Genomic DNA, 20,572 nt, shown 5'->3' on the forward strand with positions numbered 1-20,572 from the left:
TCTTCATCTACACTTCTTCATTCCAAACAAAAACGGAAAATTTCTCAGGAAACAGAATCAAATTAGGTAGGAATAAAACTGTGACAACTCAGAAAAGTATAAGCACTTGCATAAGTGCCATTAACAAGCGGAAACTTTCTCTGTGCCCAACCTCAATAGATATGTCTAAACATAATTGCTGTTACAGTACAGTAATATTAATGCACACTTTTTTATTATATTAAAATCAGGCAATGGTCTGATACAATAAAAAGGCTGCTTATGGAATACTGTTAATTTTTTTTTAATTACAGAGGATGTTAAATCCTTACAACTAATATTTTCTTCAAAATAGTTAATGGAAACATCAATTATTCATTGACTTGAAAGCTGCTACTTTTAAATGTGACTTTTTTTTTACACAAACACTGAATTTTTCCCCATAAAACTTAAGGAGGGCACACTAGATTGTTTGCGTTTTAAGCTTGCATCCACGTTTCAGCAGTCAGTGGTCCAAAACAAGAAGTCCAAAAAGGAAGTGATTTGCCCAGAAGCAAATGCCAATGGCGGTCCCTAACCCACTATGCACGGTGTTGCCGTCCTGTTCTTTATGAAGGCGTTTCTCATCCTTCCAGAGTGTTGCAACAAAACCCTCTCTCCACAGAGTCAATTTGTCTGTTATAGGGCCATTTTACACACACACACAGACAAGCAGTTAACAAGGCTTTCAAGAGGCGACAGTGACATTCAGCTAGGGGGTGGAGAGGGGAAGAACCGGAGGGCTTACTGCAAATTTCTACATAGAGACTTCTTCCCCACCTGTAATATTTGGCCACTCTTAGCTGGCTTGAACGATCCTAGTAAATGACTGCTCTTTTCACTGTGTCTAATAACCTCAGCCATGGCCAGCCTGGTGGGCATGGAAGCAGAGTGACAGGGCAGGAAGGGAAGGATGCTGGCAAGCCAAAACAGACACTCTCATTTTCCCAGGCTGGTGAAGACTAAATCCATAGCTTTAAAAAAAAAAAAAGGCAGCTTTGCCAGTCACTGAAACTCTTTTTGGCCAGGGGTGTAAAAGCATCACAGCAGGGGCAAAAAGAAAGCAGCACCCCAGCTTTGACAGGAAGGGAAAAGGGACACATGGAAAGCACCCACCCCCAAGAACTCTCACCCCAAGGCTCATGTTATTGGGAAAGGGATGGTGCAGAAATACAATCTGTGCCTTTGCCAAAGGTAAGAAAGAAGAGCTTGCCCTCAGATTAACAGGGCAAATTTAAAAAAGCAAAACACGCCCGACACTAGAGACATTCAGCCTTTACATAGGAAGGGATGACTGAAGATACCACCACATCCCATTAGTAGTCCTATAAAGCCCAGCGCAGAACTGGGAATCGAAGCCTTCAGGCAGAATCCCTTGCCAGAAGTACCCCTGCCCGAGCTCTGTTAGAAAGAACGGCAGGCTGCCCAAATTCCACAGCCCCTGTTCTTTCACAGGAGGAGCCAGGGCAAGGAAGCTTCCTTGCAGACTGTGTGCCCTTCATGTCTACTCTAATAAACAGCCCTGAGCACCCACTCCATTGCAAATAAGAGAAAGAGAGAAAGGCTGGGGCTGGGGGGTAGGGGATGCGCAGAGAGAAGAGAGAGAAATCCCGGCCGAGCACACAGCTATGTGATTGTGTGACGTATGCTTTTTTCACAGTTGAGTTCAATGTGCCACACTGGTCTTGACAGTTAATAAATTTAAACAGGCTTTTCTTGATACCAGAAGTTCAACTATGTGGACAGTGGTTACACATGACAGGATTATTTGTTATAGCACAACTTATTTTCAAAATAAAAAAAAAATTAGTATCATTTACAGTATGTCAAGAGAGGCTTTTCTTTGCATGGGAACTTTCTTTCCAGTACTTGGAGGTCTACAAGATGCACCTAGAAAATTTACTACTGTGGAAAATGAAGAGAGCTTAAATTGAATGAAGGGGCATGATTTTTTTTCCTGTTTGCTTTCATTAATTACTGTAACATTGTCCTTCGGGTGGTTGAGGGAGTTTCATATTTTCTTTAGACATCATTAGACGCCGCAGCTCTTGCAGAACAACTTTGATACTATAAGAATTCTGCCATTTTGCTAGAACTGATATGGCTCTGGGATCCACCTGCAAACAAACACAAAAACCATAGCAGTTAACCTCAAACAGCATCCTTGTTTCCCTTTTAACACAGGGGGAAAAATACTGTGGCCAAGATCCAAAGAATGCACCACTAGTGTTTGCCTGCTGTTCAAAGCTCTTTGGAATCATGCCTGGGGCTTAACTAGTTTGTCAGCAGAAATAGCAACATTTTTTTTTAAAAATCAATGAAAATCAATTATTTGGTGGGCTGGAAGTTGACAGCCATTTTGTATAGGAGGTTGGTTGTTCTGGTGCGTTACTATAATAAATGTAAAGGGTGGCTTTTCCTTCTATCACTGAACAACTCTGATCCATAAATTATGTTCTCATATATGCTTCAATGTATTAGACATCTATACTGAAGTTAAAGTAATGGGCTGATTTAAAGTGAATCAATTAACAGATGGATTAATAATCATTTCATCAGCAGACAGCTCTACAAAGTTTACTTTTATACTTAACGCTAACAAAATATTGCATGAGAGGTGCATGATTTTTTTCTTTTTAAGTGCGAAGTGTAAGCTCTAAGACCATATGGCCGCTTCCACGTGGCAACAATTCTCCATATAGCTTTTGTTGCTGTGAACACAGAGGCATCTACGCTGCCAACAGAACAAGCTACGCAGCAGCTCCCCCCTTGCATCTTCCTCATCTCACCCCCTGCCCTGAGTTGCCATTTTTCTACATGCTTTTTGAGGGGGTGGGGGCTTTTAACAACAAAATCAGTAACCAATATAGCACAACATTATATGATCTATTATCACAATCTGCTAGTTCTCACCTTTACAGAAACTTCTCTAGTTCTTGTTGTCAGGGGAAAGGTGTGCAACTGGTCAATTACTGTCTTGGTTTTTAAAAGCCGCCCCCCCCCCCGGCCCTTTTGTGTCAAATGGGGGAAATGATGGCTGCAGGGCTTGAAGCAAGGTAACAGCGATGTGGGCAGGACCAGAAAACGTGTGTACACATCACTTGTCCACAGAGTGTTCAAATGCAAGTCAACTGTGGTCTTTCCAACAAGTTTCTACCAAACCAGGTTTGGGAAAGAGCACAGCAAAGTGGGGGAAAACCACAAGAAGTTGTGTCATTATGTGAGCACTCCCTAAAACAGTGCTGTGGGAAGGACAAGAAGGCAGCAAAAGATATCTAGGTGGAAACAGCCTTACATGCATGATTTTCTCTTCTATAAACAATACTTGTATAAACAATGTTAGCATTGAGGAGAATCACCCCCCCCCCCACTTACCACTCCATTAGAACTATTTACTCCATTCATATTAATTTTTGTTACAAATCTTACAAACGGAGGTGCTTCTGGATATTTAGGCCCACATTCTATTTTAAGGCTGTATATTCTGTTTTCATAAATTGTCTGAAAAAGAAAAATATCTGTGTCAAGAGGTCCATCACTGAAGAAGGAGCATTTTCGGGTGATCTACTGAATAATTTGTTTTGCATTAGAAAGAGATCTGAACGAAACAGTGTATGTCCACTATATAAACCCACCTACTTGTAAGCACATTTGGTTCAGTTTTATGATGATCAGGTCACCGGTGGGGGGCAGAGAGAAAACTGTACCTGAGGGGGGGAGGACGAAGCTACAAACGGGCACTGCACCAGATCAATCTAAACGTGGATCTACTTTTGCTTGTACTTGGAAGTATTATCAGTTTGCCCTCTCCCCAGAAAGCCATGAGTCCTCAATCCATTTGGGAAGAAGAAGGGAATTGCCAAGCCTTCTTGCAAGCTAAGCATTCTATTCCTACAGAGTAGGATCCAAACTCAGACGGAGGATAGGACATGATTTATCAGGGGCATGTTCAGAAGTAGGGGTGTGCACTCCAAAGAGATTCGGGTTTCCTGCTTCAGATTTACCTGAAGTGGGGAAAAAATTCAGGAAAACTCAAATTTTTATTTAAACCCGGGTATTTAAACTGCTTCAGGATTATTAGGGATGATTCGGACATTGTTTCCAATGAGAAATGCTGCTCCCAGCTATCCGGGGGCCTGGGGGGGCATTTTCTTCCCTATTAATCCCAAATTTGCAGGGGACCCTCTCCCACCCCTCCTCTCATGATCACCCAAGTTTCAGGGAGATTGGACTTCGGGCAGCCATGTTATAACCTCCCCCAAGAAGCTGCCCCTATCCACTGCTGATCTCCATTTTTCTTAATGGGGAAAATTCAGGAGGTGGGTTCCTAGGTGGCTGGGGGTGGAATTTTGCAAGCAAAATGCACCAAACCTGCAGGGGACCCTCTCCTAACCCTCCTTTCACAACCACCCAAGTTTCAGAAAGATTGAACTTCAGGGAGCCATGTTATGCCACCCCCAAAAGGTGTCCCATCCACTGCTGATTTCCATTGTTCCCTATGAGGACCAACCTTCACACCAGAGAATCCCACTAAGAAAAATTTAATTTAAAATACACAAAACCATATGAAACAAGGGATACTCTTGCAACTAGAAGTAAACTGAAGCTCCCCCCCTCAACCAAACTGATAAAAGGAGAACAACTTCACACCAGAGAACCACCAGAGGATCACACTAAGAAAATCCCCCCTCCCCCCAAAGGAAAACAAATCTCTCTCCAACCAGTCTCCTCCAGGAACAGTCATCAGCATCAGGTCCAGTCAAGTGAATTTTTCTGGGGGTGAATTTTGCTTGCAAAATGCCACCCCCAGCCACCTAGGATCCCCCTGCCCCAAATTTTCCCCATAGGGAACAATGGAAATCGGCAGTGGATAGGTGCACCTTCTTTGGGGGCCCATAACATGTCCCCCGAAGTCCAATCTCCCTGAAACTTGGAGGGGGCGGTCTTGAGAGGAGGGTTAGGAGAAGGTCCCCTCCAGGTTTGGTGCATTTTGCTTGCAAAATGCCACCCTCAGCCACCTAGAAGCCCCCACTAGCAGCAGAATCACTGTTTCCTCTTGGCGTTCCTTAGGAACGGCAAGGGAAACATTGCTTCTGTGCTACCCGAAATGTAAGCGTTCCAAAATGCTTTGGTAAGCTTTGCTTCGGCATTCACGAATCACTTCAGCAATGCTGAGGCTGATTCAGGAAGGCCAAAACATCCTGAATTGGGCCCAATTGAAAATCTGGATCCATAACTCAAAGTGGACGTCCCTATTCAGAAGATTTCTCCAAGGGATCACGGAAAAAGGCAGGACAGGTGTATCACATCCTACATTAGATGCACACTGAGTTCTTAAATGCAACCTATAGACTTTCAGATTCACTGTGCAGCATCTCTTTGTCATCTTTCTCCCACGAGCTGAGAGGTATTATTACCATACAGTTCCTATACAGCCAATGCACAGGGAGCTCATCTACAGAGCAGAAGACATACCAGCCTGCAACTGATTCTGACAGAGGAGAAATAAGGTGATTTTTAATTTGTACAGTTGACCTTCTCCTCCATTCCTTAGTCCCAAACAACATATAACAGAAAATATCTTTTCATGATTCCATTATTCATGCTCAGATACTGCACCACAGGATTAAATACCAATTACATCAAAATGACATCAAAACTTGGGGGGGAGTTTAAAGGCGGTCATCTTCAACTTGCATTCAAGTTTATCAGCATGCAAAGTTGCCTCCATTTTATACTGTGGACTCTGTTTGGGGCTGTGGTGAGAGGCCTTTAGAACAACTTTTCATCCCACATTCTACACTCTATGGTTCATTCTATATGACCACCCTGACACAGTAACTTGCAGGCAAAGAAGACTTGTGAATTATATGCAACAGAAATCTATTAAAAACATTTTTGGTGGGGAAATCAGGTGTTTTCACAGTATATCTTTATTGATGCTTACTCTTGGAGGCCCAATGATCATGCCTGTCCATCTTGTAAGCGTCATATCTTCGTCATCTTCAAGACCCCAGCTAACTGTCCCATCACCTACCCCTTTCTGGCCTTCTTCAAGTTCTTCCAACAGCCGAAAATTACGAGGAACTTTTACACCTTTAAAAAATATATCAGAAAGAAGCTTTTGTAAAGAGAACATCATAAGACCAGCAATCTGGATGGCAGCTTCAGGAATTCCGCCAAATGCTTCGATCGTTAGAAGTGGCACAGTTAAGAGGCGCAAGAAGAGAAGAAAAAATTACTACTGTACACCTGTTTTAATTAGCATAAGCTGTAAGTGAAAGACGATATCATGCTCTGAAAGTTAAACAATTTGTATCTAAAGTTTACTCATGCAGAAGAGGTCCATTTGATTTTACGGAGAAGTTACATTGGTTATCGGTAAGTAAAGCTCTGCTTGTGACTTGGGATTTAATTTTACTTCATTTATATCTCACCATTCTCCCCAATGTGGACCCAAAGCGGCTTACATCATTCTCCTTGGCTCCATTTCTTCCCCTCACAACAACTCTGTGAGCTAGGTTAGGTTGCGAGTTTGTGACTGGCCCAAGGGCACCCAGCAACCTTCTATGAGAGAGTGGGAAATCAAACCTGTGTCGCCCAGATCCTAGTCCATTACTCTAGCCACTACGCCACACTAGCTCTCACACTGGAACCCCATCACTGCCCCCCCTTCCCCACCGCAACAATGCTGGATGTGCTATGAGAGGCTGCAAAAAGGAAATAAGTGAAAATCACTCCCTGCTCCTCAGATGGTAGTAGTGCACTCTCACCAGCAGAAACTCCCGAACATTAAGACTAATAATGGTTAACAGACTGGGGAAAACTGAACATTTCTAGAATTTAATTTCTACTGCAGAACCTTATACCAACTAGTAACTTCTAGTGTAACACACTGAACATGACATCATCATCATGCGACTTTCCCTCCCCCCTGCATTGTTAGCTACCTAGTGGGAGGGAACACACTGTGTGTGCAATAATTCAACCAACACACACTGAGGAGGACATTTGGTCTGTACTGCAAGCCACTGTAATGTAATGCAAAGATTAGACAAACTTGTGTGGGGCGGGCTTGCGACAGTCATGCCTTGTTAGTCCCTATCAGCATATACTCTACTGCCTGTGACCATATAGATCCCATTTAGCTATCTCCATCATGGCCTGCTTGTGGATGCCCCAGAGCATACCACTGGCCACTCCTGGAGACAGAGGGTGAGACCCACTGGCTCCCCTTCCACTAAATCTTTCTGCAATGGAAGAAGACTCACCTGACAACTCGTCATATTGCTTCTTCAGAAATTCAGAGTTCACAGGTAGGTCTTACATTTATTCTAACGCAGTGGCTCTCAAACTTTTTGAAGTGGGACAAGCTTCTAGACTTGCCATACTCTTTCAGACCCACTTGAAAAATAACTTCACACAACTTTCATTCTCCCCAGCACAAAATACAGGAATCATCCCAGAACATGACTATTTGTCATGTCAACCTACAGTTTGATAACCACTATTCTAACATATTAAAATATCTTTCATCAATATAAAAAGGGCAGGTTTCCAACCACCCAGCAGAATACGGTACACCAGCTCAAAACATTTTTATTCTGCACTCAATTAAAAGACTCCCAAAGCAGCCTCCACCAATTAAAAAAAACCAACTACTATAATAAAACCTAAACAAAAGCAGCACTATAAAATCACCTATAAAGCTGGCATATTGTAAAATTACACATTCTAAAACTACAGCCACAAGACCTTTGCCAAGACAAGAACAGAGACAACAATGCTACGGAGTCAGAGCAAGTGGCCATCAATAAAAAAACCACCAATAAGTATCCCAGCAGTAATAAGGGAGATAAATGCTGAAGACAGAGCCAGGCAGCACTGTCTAGACAAATACCTGGGAAATTAAAAATGTTTTTGCCTACCTCTTAAAACTCAACAGGTTTGACACTAGGAGAACTGCAGTGAGAACGGAGTTTCAAAGCTGAGGTGCCACAACAGGAAATATCTTCTGATAAATATCCACATTTCTGAAGGGTGTGTTGGCGGGGGGGGGGGGGCGTTACACAAAGCAAGCCTCCACGAAAACTGACAGGGCAGGTTTGCATTAGAACAGGCAGCTCCTTTTGATACCCAATGAAGGTTTTAAAGGTAAGAACCAGCATCTTAAATGGTTTCTGGAAGTTACCGTAGGTCTTTAATTACTGCTGAGATGTGTTTTATTTGATCCAACTGAGGTTTCCCAACTGTTTTCAAGGGCAGTTTCCCCCACCTCCAGAATATACTGCAGCAATCTAACCTGATGTGATCAAAGTATGGATAACTTGTCAAAGAAAGGCTGCAACTGGAGCACAAATGTGGATTAACAGAACTAACAGCCAGACGTGATGCATTGTGAGACTATGGTCAAAGTACTGTCAGTAACTCTATTGCTATGGGGTTTAGTGGCACATGATGGGAGTCCAAAGGAATGTTCTTTAATAACTATAGATTTTTATTCGGTGGAAGCTTGCTCAGTCTGCAGAGAGCTCTTGTCCAAGGACCAATCAGAGTTTGGAGAAGGCCACAGATCCCAAGCTGAGGGTGAAGGTGTGTGCAGTGTTAGAGAAAGTCTGTAGTTTAAAAGAGGCAGAGAGGGGTATGAATTGTCTGAAAGGTAAAACACAGAATCTTACTCTTGCAATGTGATTGGGGGTGGGTGGGAGCCAACATGGTGCCCTGTAGGCGTGGCCCATTCGCTCCCACCTGTGCGCTACCTGTATATTAGTAAGCAAAGCAAACTTCAGCACCACCACCATAAATCTACAGCATTCTCTCATTCAATGGAAACACACCAGTTATTTTGATGCTGCTCTTGGACTTTTCCACCACTCAGGGAAATGGAAAGTACCCAAAAATATCCAAGTGTCCATCTAGAGGCATCGGTCCAATAGCAAGCCTAAGCTGTGGACTTACTCCTTTAAGGAACTGCAAACCCATCTAAACAGGCTAGCTGAATTACCAATCAACAGCATAAATGGATGAGGCATCCAAATTTCCATTTCCCCCTTTTCAGCAAAGCTGTGAGACATGGAGCCATGTGCAACCATCGTACTGGTAGTGCTTTACTTGTAATCTGCAGAGGTCTTCTTCCAGCAGCCTCAGATAGATGTTAAACAACACAGGGGACAAAGCTGGAACACTGCAGGACTCCACAGCACAAGTACAAACGGTTCGAACAGCAGTTCCCCAACACCACCTTCTGAAATCAGTCAGGTGGGTCTAAGGACAACAAAGCAACATGCCCCAAAATGCATCTCAGCCAAACCAATTTAGGATATAAAAAGTTACTGGAATGTCCATGAGAATCAAGAGGGTACCAACATTCTGCCCTAGTCTTTCTCCAGGTAATGGTCCTGGTGACCAGCAGTTTTATTCCCCAAACCAAGTTGAAACCTGGACTGAAACACAATTCATAAAGTGGATTCAAGCACAAATTATATGCTACATTTCCTGAATTTTCTGAAAGTGATCTTTTTTAAAACAAACAAACAAACAAAAACTTATGTTAGTAACTGAAAGTGATTCATTAATTTTCCACTAAAGGCAGCATCTCTTTCTTTCAACTTATAAAACAACTTTCTTTCAGAATCTTAAAATAAAGCACCTATTATAGCATTTCCCTTAATTTTACCCATTATTTTGATTGGATGCTATTAATTTCCTCTCCTACTGGGGGGAGGGGGGGAGGCTGCAAAATGGCTTTCTGGATTATTTTCATTATTTTTTCCATACTAATTCTTTTGAACATCTTTAACTATCTTGTAAAGCAATAGTCTCCAGCCTTTTCGAAGCTGAGATCTGTTAACACATCTTACAAAAAGAGAGTTACTTTTACATATGTATAGACCTTTATTTCTCTCCTCTATGCTTTCCTACTTCATGTTTTTTAATCTAAACCAACAAAGTGGTGGTGTCATCAGTGGTAGACCCAAGGGTGCAAACCAGTTATGCAGTAACCTAGAATTGACCCATTTGAAGCTAATGTCACAGAATGTCAGTAGCAAAAACATTCTAAACATGTCATTTGAATGAAAGTCGGGTCATACTGAGATGGTCCACAGCTCAGTGGCGGAAAACACACAAAGTACCAGTTTCAGTCTATGGCACTTGAGACAGCTCCTCTGCTGTGACCTTAGAGATCCTTTACCAGTCAGAATAGACAACGCTGAACCAAATGGACCACTGGTTTGAATCAGTATAAGACATCCAGTATGTGGAAATTTGAAACTAAGTGAGTACATGACACGAGCCTCAATCTATTCACTATGCAACAAGAGAGACAGCTTGCTTCCCCCTTCCCCCCTCAGAGGAAGTATGACAGACTAGATATTTGCTTAGCAAGGAGGCCCTCCTGGGTATACATTTCCCTGGAAATAGCATTTAGGTTTTGCAAATCAACCCTCAAACCAAGTCCTACAAAGTTAGGTCTGCCACGACAGAAGAAGCTGCACATCTATTTTTTTTTAAATTGTTCTCTCCAGCCTAAAGATCTTCCCATGGTAGATATTGACTAAACCAGAATTATGATGACAGTATGCATACAGAGGTGCTTTTTCAACAGTTATAAAATACTTATTCAGAAAAGATCGATGTTCACATTAGTTAATTCTTCAAAAGCCATTTGGGAAACTAGCACGAGGCTGAAGATGGTTCCCAGTTTCCAATTCCTTATTTGCAAATTCAAACACAAAAGATTGAGGGGAGCTGAAAAGTTCCGTATCCCAAAATAAGGGTTGGACCACATATCATACACCCCAACGTTCTAGGGACTCTGCCCTCCAGGTGGACCTGTACTACTTCCTGATCCAAAGCCCAATTCTTGTGCTAACTGTTCCAAAGTGGGGTGCTGCCAAGACAAATTCACAGGCAGCTGCACCCCAAAACAATCCTTGGATCACTATGAATCACACAACCCCGCATTCCAGAGGATATCCCTACAAGGAGACACGCAGTGGTGCCCAATACAAATACTGGTTCCGCCACCCCAAAATAACTTTTGGAAGCACCTAGATTATGCCCAGTGCTTGTATTGGAATTTATTTACTTTTATTTATACCCCACCTTTATTCCCAATGAGGACTCAAAGCAGCTGACGCTGTTCTTCCATCCCTCCTCACAACAACCCTGTGAAGTAGGTTAGGCTGAGTGTGTGGCTGGCACAAGGCCACCCAGCAAGCTTCCATGGCAGAGCAGGAACTCCAACCTGGGTCTTCCCAATCCTAGTCCAATACTCTAACCACTACACAACACTGCTTCATCACCCATGCTGAATTGTACTGAAGGTATCATCTGATGACTGAAATAATCTGATGTATATATAAAACACCCTTTCAACATCTGTTTCGGAATCACTTTTTAAAAATGCAGTGGCACATACCAACTGGACCCTCGTTTATTTGCCAATAGAATACCACGTATGCTGCTTATCAGCACTGCAGTCAAAAGTCCATGCAGAAGCACTGACCCATGTGGCACATGGTACTTCCCTGCTGAGATCTCATTGCATGACATTAGGTATATTCCTAACTCAATCTCTTATTTTTAACATAGGATTATCTATTTTATTCAAATGTATATACAATAAAAATCCTGATGTTCTGTATACTTCCTCATATAGTTAAAAGAAAAATTAAGAATGCATCCCTTGTCCTCACTCCAACAGCATAACACAAGTACAACTACACATAAAAACTAGTAAGATCTTCTCTTCTGCAGATATAATCCATATAACACCAGAGAACATTTTATTTGTTTTCATAAACACAAAATGAATGATCCAGAGGAGTTAGCTGTGAAGAGTCCAATAGCACCTGATACTAACCAACAATAAAGTTGGTTAATCTTAAAGGTGCTACTGGACTCTTTACAAAATGAATGGTCACTGACATCTTTATGATGGACAGGAGGAACAACGGAGCTCAGGAGTGGACATGGCAACAGAGAGGCCACAGAAGTTGTTTTCAGTGATATTCTGAAAAGACATCCTTTTGTCAACCACACTGTTGCTGTGCGTCAATCATGATGAACCTTAATTTGATGTCCTACCCCCAGCATGGGAGACTCAAAATACCAGGGAGACTTTACAAGAAGTCTCAGAAACAAATATTCAGTTCCATTCTTCTGATTCCACTCTTCAATGATTTTATTATTTCACACACCCCATGCAAGCTGGGCTCACAACTGACTGTACTGTGATTTTCCAGAGGATTAGGTCCAGCAGTGGCAAAGGCCCCTGCAAAGACATTTTTCTGACCCTTAAACACAAGGTTTTACTCAGTTGCTTCTCCTCCTCCCTTCACATTCTCCTCACTGGCTCACTCCCAAGAAAAGTCCCTCCACTTCCCAGGTTTGCAGAACAAGGATACGTCCCAAGCCAAAGTGGTTTTGACATAGCTTGCTGACAAGAACAAAAAGGGCACTGCTGTTTCTATTACAGGAGACACTCTCAGATGCGAAACCAAACATCAGTACTGTGTCTTACACTGGTATAAAAAAACGTGTACAAAAACTGGTATAAAATGTGTATTAAAATTGTGCATAAAAACTGGTATTAAATTGCACACAAAACCTTCTCAATACAAGCTACAACTGTATGATATGGTGGTGTTAGCCTTCTTTTGGGGCATAGAGGGCATGGAGCTGTTCCAGTTCCTTATTCATATCTCTTCCTAATACAAGTGACAATTTCCTGAATGTGGAATTGGATGATACGCTCTGCTCCGAACCTTATTTTAGAGTTCAAAGCTTTTCAATTTTCCTCAATATTTGTGTTTGGATTGGCAAATAAAGAACTAGAAATTGCAAATAAGTAACTGAGAAATGGGAACTACCTTCAGCTCTGTGGAATTAGCTCCAGAATCACAGTCATCTCACTACATCAACAAAACACTAAGCAATGTCTTCCCAAATTCAATCTCAGCATTAGAATAAAATTTGAGTCCAGTAGCATCTTAAAGACCAACAAAATTGTCCACTGACAAAGCTTTGACTCACAAAAATTTTGTTCCATCTCTAAGGTGCTGCTGGACTCAAATTTTGTTCCACTGCTATTACAGACTAACACAGCTACCCACCTGAAACATTCAGCATTAAGAGTTCCATTTAGCAGAGCCTTCTAAATGAACCTTAATACCAGCTGAAATGCACACTTTGGAACCTCAAACTTGTTACTGCTACAAAATGGATGAATGTGTCACTTCCTTTTGTATTCCTGCCCTTCAGAAATGATGTAAATTTCAACTTCATGTCCCTAGCAGAATTTGCACAGCATCACAAAGAATAATGTCCCCTTGCCTAAAGCTGTAAAGGGTCTCTCTTGCCTGTTGTATGAACTAGCACATTTAAAAGGAGCAATCTTTATGGAATCTGGTTGTTGTGGATTTTCGGAGCTGTATTGCCATGGTCTTGGCATTGTAGTTCCTGATGTTTTGCCAGCAACTGTGACTGGCATCTTCAGAGGTGTAGCACCAAAAGGCAGAGATCTCTCTGTGTCACAGATCTTTGCCTTTCGGTGCTACACCTCTGAAGATGCCAGCCACAGCTGCTGGCGAAACGTCAGGAACTACAATGCCAAGACCACGGCTATACAGCCCCGAAAATCCACAACAACCATCGTTCTCCGGCCGTGAAAGCCTTCAACAATTTATGGAATCTGTTGTAGAACTCATCTGACTTCTCCACTACTTGCTGCATACCAAGGAACAGAAAGCAAAAGTAGAAGCCAACCAGCATATGGCAACAAGGACTCCCCTCTCCTTTGCAAAAGCTTTCAGGCCAAAGGGCCACTGCTCTGTAGCCGTAGCTTAATTTCTGAGTGCATGTTCAGCATATATAAAGTTCCTAGTTCAATCCCTAAAATCTTTGGTTCAGAGGCTCTCAAATAGCTTCATTTTTATAGATCACATCTTATCATGGCTAGTACAGGACCATTTTCTATCCTATGAAAAGCAGTGGCAACTTCTGATTTGTCTCTTATTCTATCTGTTCCTATGGATTATAATATTTGTGTAAAACAGAAACAATGAAGACCAGCGAATCTATGTTGTAGGGCCAAATATCCTACATTTACAGTTCAATGTCTGTTGCTTACTTTCAAATTGCATGCTTGTAAGAGACATATGTAGTACTGTTAATACACAGATGTGCTATTCCACGAGCAAAACTGAGCAACCAGAAGAGCTCAGAGAAGCTCTGGCCAGATGGAAGAGTAATTCAGACTGCTTTTCTTCCCCTCCTGTAAAATTCAGCAAGCAAGAAAGGAAGGAGTGGAATCTAGCAGTGCTCTTTTCCCTTTTCAAATCATAACTATGCGATATGCTTACTTTTCTTTCCCCCTTACTGCAAAAAAGACTTACTCAACGCCTCTTGGCAGGTCCATTGCAGCCGCTTAACACTACCACGTGAACGCATGGTAGCTGACAATTTCCGGCTTGCCACACTGTTATTCCACCATGTGGAAGCCACTCACCGAAGCCGGATCTCTGCTGCCCTGACAGGCGGGAAGTACATTTCCTACAGTATCTCTCAGTGAAGGACCTCAGAGCAATCCAGAAAAAACAAGACAGAAGAAAGTCATTAGCCTTGCTCCTTCAGCCAACTGTAAATTGCAAAGTCAGCAGCTGCAGAGGATTAAGGAAATATAGGCCCGACGGGATGAAAGGACATGAAGTCCCACATCAGCATCAGATTTATTCAGAGTCCAATCCAAGAATTTCCCTTAACATTAAGTGCTTGGGAGAACACACCAGCTAGTACACCAATGCACAATAGGTGGCATTCTGCTGGCACGGTGATGGTATAACACCAAAAGTACCGGTGCAATTACTGAGAGCTTAGAGAAAATCTTGCCATATAAACGTGAACGTGTCAGAGGGTTTCTCACCATTATAGGTGGCATTCTATCTTTTTGAATAATCAACCCATATGTTAACTGACTTTTTTGGTAGTACAATGTCCCTTTCTCTCTTTCCTGAAGTCCATTTCCGTTTTTCTTCTTTTACATTATTCCTAGCTGCCTTTCTGGTAACCACACTGCTTGTTAAACCGCCCCCTCCTAAAAAAAATTGGGGAGCTTGGGTGTGGAAAGAAGACAGGTGGGCTTTGCAGAATCTCTATTATATTCGTTTTAAATAATATAAACAATAAAAGTCTGAATAATGGGGGGGGGAAATTAAAAGAATTAAAATGCCAGCATTTCAACTTTGACTGGTGAAAAAGCAGGTATTTGTAACACAAATAGAGCAGGCCTTAACCAAATGCAGTCCTGACGCAAGATTAAGTAATTAGCTGCCATTTTACAAAATGCTGCGACCCCTACTTCTGTCCTGAAAACCAGAAGTGAAGAGCAGAGTTACAAGTCAAGGACTGCTTTTCATTTCCTTATGCAAGAATTATTTCCTGTGTGTCATATATTTAAACCAGTAGTCAAATGCGCCACAGCACTCATGTTTCAAAAAAGAACTTGAAAGTAAAACCAACTTCAGCCTTCTAAACTAGCAAGGTAGAAAATCTTGGTACAGAAAAGAAAAAAAGACTTTGATGTTTGCCTTAAGATTAAAGGTGCTTTTAGTTATTTATATACAGGTTTTATAAGAAAGACAATTGCTTTCATAATGCAGGCATACGCTTCCGGGCTTGGCAACCCATTTTGCTCAACAAAACTAATTGACGGGGGGAAACAGAGGTAGGAGACTTTGCCATGAAGTGCCTCAAGTGTCAGACTTGGACCCAAGATGAGAAGCTCATTGCGTAACCCCTGGCCAGTCTTAACCTTGACTATCTCAGAGACTTGGTGTGAAGATACACAGAAACAGCTCCGTTTTTCTTTAAAATTAGTTTTAACTTTTATTTTGTGAATCTTTCATTTTGAAGTGTGCTTATATGCACATATAGAGAACTGGTTACAGCTCTAATAACAGCTGCAAAAATCTGTATTCTTGCACAATGGAAGTCCACAACTTTGCCGTCATTCATGGAATCTGGAACATAGCTTTATTAACAAAGTTAACCTATTATGACAGGGAAAGGTAGAGTAATTAAATCAACAGATTTGTATACTGTACATTTCCTCTGTCAAACTGTGTGTAATTTTTAAAATGCCTTGATTAGTTCTCAGATGCAAAAAATACAGAAGGATGTGCATGTATTGTTGATAAGCCCTAAGAGGAAAGTTGATTATTGTATCAGTGACAAATGAAGGTAAGGTCACTTTGGCATTTTATAAGATAATCACTTCCCAAGCAACTTTTAAAAGGGATTTAAAATTATCCTGAGCATTAGAATGAAAGATAAATAATTAAGCAATATTCCTTAAAATAAATATGCCAACGCTAGCACAATTCACTGATAAAGATGACAGAACTCTTCCTTAAGTATAAAAATGCATTACAGGGCAATTCCAAGACTCTCTGTAGGTCAGAAAAAATGAATCAAATTAGCCTCATGTCTGCTTTGGCTATACAAAGATGAGAAACTGCATAAGCATTTTAAAAATTGTAATCCCCATGTTTCTATCTATAATTCCAGCAAGAATTCATACATCCCAAACGGAAGCCCCTCAAACCACAACTAATGTCAACTGCATCTTGATCCTGGCTGCACAATAACAACCACTGGGTGAAAAACAAAGTGCAGCGGAAGTTAAAAAGTGGGCCAGGAATGGGGTGCGGTGTGTGTGTGTGTGGTAGACAGAGACTAATAATAAATGACATTATTCCCTTTCAACTATATTTTGGTAGGATTCTCCTCTGCCTCCAGGTGCTACCTTTCTACCATGAAGCACACCCTCTGTTCTGATCATGAAAACTAGTTTCTTTCCTCTACAAATGTGCCATCCCTGACTTCTACCCTAGGACATGGCTTCTGCCTCCTCCATTTCCAATTGTATGACTCTTTTATTATAACATCTTCTATTCCGCAATGTTATTTTCAGGATGTTAGCACCCCTTCTTACCTCAGCTCTATTTTACTTTAGGAGTATCTACTTAAGGTAAAATTTACTACTGGGCACCCAACTGAGATAGTTCAGCATCTAAAACAATCAGCAACTGAATACCAGCCATCCACCTGAATGCTCCAAAGAAAATTCCAGTGCAGGAAACCCTCTATTTCTCTACCCCCATATTTAAAGCAAAAGCCTATGATACTGCTGCTGCTACAGTTCGGTGCCAGTTAAAAGAGCTTTTAGTTTTCAGATCTGAGTTGTATTTTTATTGTATCTACCTCACAACCACCCCGCAAAGTAGGTCACTGTTATTTTAATTTTACAGGAGGAAAAAACTGGGGCTGAGACACAGTAACTTGCTCTAAACCACAGCACAGGACGTGCCTGAATTCACATCTCCCAGCTTCAGCTGCCTCCACACAAGACCACACTGCCTCTCCTGGAGACCTTAAAGAAACCCAAACTCCAGAAAAGGATAACACATTACCTGCTCTGCATTCAGAAGATCCTAGATTCAGTCCCTGGCCATCTTCAGTTAAAGGATCAGGTAGCAGATGCTGAGAAAGACCTCTTGGAGAGCCATTAACCAATCAGAATAGAAAATACTGTGCTACAAGGACCTGTTGTCCGTATAAGATACCTTTATTTGTTCAAAACCACTCTACAGCAAAAGAATTCAACCATTATTTGATCACCTTCCTTCTCTGCTGTTAACACCTACACTTGGAAACCAAACTGTGCTTAGGGGAGCGGAGGTGAATGACACAGTAGGGGCTCCCCGCAAAGTGTTTTGTTTTTTACAAAGTAATTTAATACATTACTTTAGTGATTTTTATACTAGACATGCAAAATAGTAAAGAAAAACTATGTTAGCCATACAGCTCACATCAGGGGGGGGCATTGTTGCTGAAAGACAGGTGCTTACTTAATAGCCAACAGTGAGCTTGTAGAAGGGTGGGATTTGAAGAAGGAACACCCATCCCCAATATACAGTTTAATCTCTTAACCACTATGGCTATTCCATTCTGGGGGGTTGACACTAGGCTAGAATGCCATCCTAGTAAAAAAAAAACACAGCACACAAAACATAGCTAAATTATAAAGAAATTCACCCCAGTTCTCAAAACTCATACATGCCTCCCTATCTCACTCCTTCCCACACCCCCAATCCAGGAAACACTACCATTTCTACCTAACCTTCCTCAACACACACCTCCGATTAAAAAATAAATAAGAAAACCTCTCCAGGATCAGATTAAAAGTTATCAGGCACAGCAACCTGCTCCCAACAGCTAGCAGTCAAATGCCCACAGGGAAAAGCAGACATAGGGAACAAAGGCTTCCCTTAATATCTGCCCCCCCCCCCAGCAGCTGGCATTAAGAAGTATGCCCCCTCAGAACATGGAGGTTTCATCTAGCTAACCTGACTAATAACTAACCTCCTTTCATTTAACAAACCTCCTCTGCCCATATGCCAACCTAACCCTTCCTCTTCCCAAATACATTGAGATATACCACCTTTGGACATTGAGATTCGATTTAGCTAACCTCATCAATATTCACCCCCTCCCCACACTTTCCCTCCAACTGCTTATCCAGAGATGAACTGCTTCCAGATTTTAAGGTTCCATTTTGCCAACCTGGCTAATACAATCCTCCTTTCCCCTCACATCACATATCCAGGGGGGCTGTGCCTCTGGTTATGGACGTTCCATTTAGTGAACCTGGACATACTTTCTTCTTCTCATACTCCAACCAACCCACATATACTTCAAGGTATTCTACCTCTGAACAGGAAACTAAGCTAACCTGGGAAACGACTGTATTTGAAGGAGGAAGCTTTGACTCTTGAAGGCTTATACCTTGGGAATCTTGCTGGTCTCTAAGGCACCACTGGACTCCAATCCTGCTGCTCAAGGGCTGACCACTTACCTGAAACTATGTTATGAAGGAGGAACTGACTGGCAACACTCACGACATAAATCAGGTTTTATTATGCTATTCTAAATAATGAGCTTCCCCCAAAAAGGTATCTGAAGAAAGGAGCTTTAACTCTCAAAACCCTTGAAAATCTTGTTGGTATCTAAGGTGTCACTGGACTCGAATCCTGCTAGCTAATATACTATCTTCACATGTCAACAGGGAAGCTCTATGTACCCCATCTGGTTTACTTACGGTCTCTTCCATTTTACCAGTCTAACTGCCCCCTTCCACATGCATTCAAGGGTACACTGCCCCTAGCTAGGGAAGCTCGATGGAGCTCAACTGGCTTGACTACAGTCTTTTTCGTTTTGCCAACCACCAACCCCGCTCCATATGCATTCAAGGGTACACTGCCCTTAGCCGGGGGAGCTCTACGGATCTCAAATGGCTTACCAAGTCTCTTCCGTTTTGCCAACTCAACTCCCCCCCTTTGCACAACCCGTTTCCCTCGGAGCCTCCCCCGCCCCACCGGCTTGCCATGAGGGGCCCTCCAGCGCCACGGAGGAAGGGCCGACCTCTTACTCCCCCGCGCTTCCCTCCCAGCCCTGCACCCCACACGAGCGCTTCCTCGGCCACCGCCCCTCGGGCCCCGACACACCCAGCTGGCCAGCCCCGCCTCTGCAGCGCCGGGCGCCGCGCCAGGGCCCGAAAGGGGCGAGCCTCCGGCCTCCCGTGGGGGCTGCCCGCCGGCTCCCCTCCCCCGGGCCAGGCTGGCCTGGGCTGCCCGGTCCCCGCTCACCCGAGCCCGTGGTGGCCGCCATCTTGCGCCGCTATCGCTGCCAGGCCGGCCTCCCTGCCGCCCACGTCACCGCAACGCGGGAAGTGAGCGGCGGCGGCAGCGGCGGCAATCAATGGCTCCGGAGGAGAGGCGGGAGGGCGCAGGAAGGGGAAAAAGCGGCGGAAGGGACCCGGAGGCGGGCCGCCGCAGCACGCGGAGACCCCGCCTTCTATTTCCTGGTGCAAGTATTTCGTTTAGGGAGAGGACGCGCTCGGGAGGGTGCGATTTTCATTCACGGTGCCTGGAATGGGGGCGCTAAGCAGCCGCCTGTCCCTCCTCGTTTAAAAAAGGAAACAAATTGTGAGCAGCGTTCTTGGTGCCGGCTTGTTATTGCGAAGAGTTGCTCACCGGTTTTTACTGCGGCTAATAAACCCCCTTTGCTGGGGTTGCCAACCTCCACGTGGGGCCTAGAGAACTCCCGGAATCACAAATGATTTCCAGGCGACGGGGATCAGTAATGGATAGATTCTCTGGCTTTATACCCTACTGAGATCCCTTCAGTCTCCAAACCCTGCCCGTCCTAGGCTCCACACCCAAAATTTCCAGGAATTTCCCACCCCAGACTTGGCAACCCTACGACTTGACTCCAGATGTGAAAGCAGAGCATCTGCTTTACTGGAACTAACCGAGGTTCACATAGCCAGCATTGTATTCTCTCAACAACAGCCTGCAAGCTGCCAGTCTCAAGCACGCTTATCTGAGAGTAAAGGCCATTGGACTCCATAGGGCTTACTTCCGGGTAAACCGGCAAAGGATCGGGCCTCTCAAAGAAATTCGGAAGCAGGACGTGACTAGGCAGTTATTTC

The 20,572-nt window shown here is 43.1% G+C and overlaps 1 protein-coding gene across 2 annotated transcripts; it reads right to left on the minus strand.

The window, feature by feature from the left end:
• Nucleotides 1-192: 192 nt before the first annotated feature.
• Nucleotides 193-19,833, minus strand: UBE2V1 (ubiquitin conjugating enzyme E2 V1). Of its 2 annotated transcripts, none has more exons than XM_054981925.1 (4): nucleotides 19,728-19,833; nucleotides 5,966-6,114; nucleotides 3,394-3,519; nucleotides 193-2,135 (listed from the first exon to the last, which is right to left on the minus strand). In XM_054981925.1, exons 1-4 carry the CDS (start codon nucleotides 19,747-19,749, stop codon nucleotides 1,989-1,991), a joined length of 444 nt encoding a protein of 147 aa, XP_054837900.1. In that variant the 5' UTR covers nucleotides 19,750-19,833; the 3' UTR covers nucleotides 193-1,988. The 2 variants fall into 2 exon arrangements, with proteins under 2 accessions (XP_054837900.1, XP_054837899.1); XM_054981924.1 differs by lacking the exon at nucleotides 19,728-19,833 and adding an exon at nucleotides 14,418-18,516.
• Between the last annotated feature and the right edge of the window lie 739 nt (nucleotides 19,834-20,572).

This window comes from Eublepharis macularius, chromosome 5 (genome assembly GCF_028583425.1).
Source record: "Eublepharis macularius isolate TG4126 chromosome 5, MPM_Emac_v1.0, whole genome shotgun sequence".
In the NCBI taxonomy this organism is placed as follows: domain Eukaryota; kingdom Metazoa; phylum Chordata; class Lepidosauria; order Squamata; family Eublepharidae; genus Eublepharis; species Eublepharis macularius.

What these genes read in the sequence shown, in the direction of transcription:
- UBE2V1 (XM_054981924.1), bottom strand. Translation starts at nt 14,472, where the DNA reads ATGCGTTCACGTGGTAGTGTTAAGCGGCTGCAATGGACCTGCCAAGAG. An exon ending in TGATCATTGGGCCTCCAAGA is followed by an intron (nt 3,520 to 5,965) that starts GTAAGCATCAAT and finishes TTTCTTTTTCAG; the next exon opens with ACAATTTATGAAAACAGAAT. An exon ending in TAAATAGTTCTAATGGAGTG is followed by an intron (nt 2,136 to 3,393) that starts GTAAGTGGGGGG and finishes GTTTGTTTGCAG; the next exon opens with GTGGATCCCAGAGCCATATC.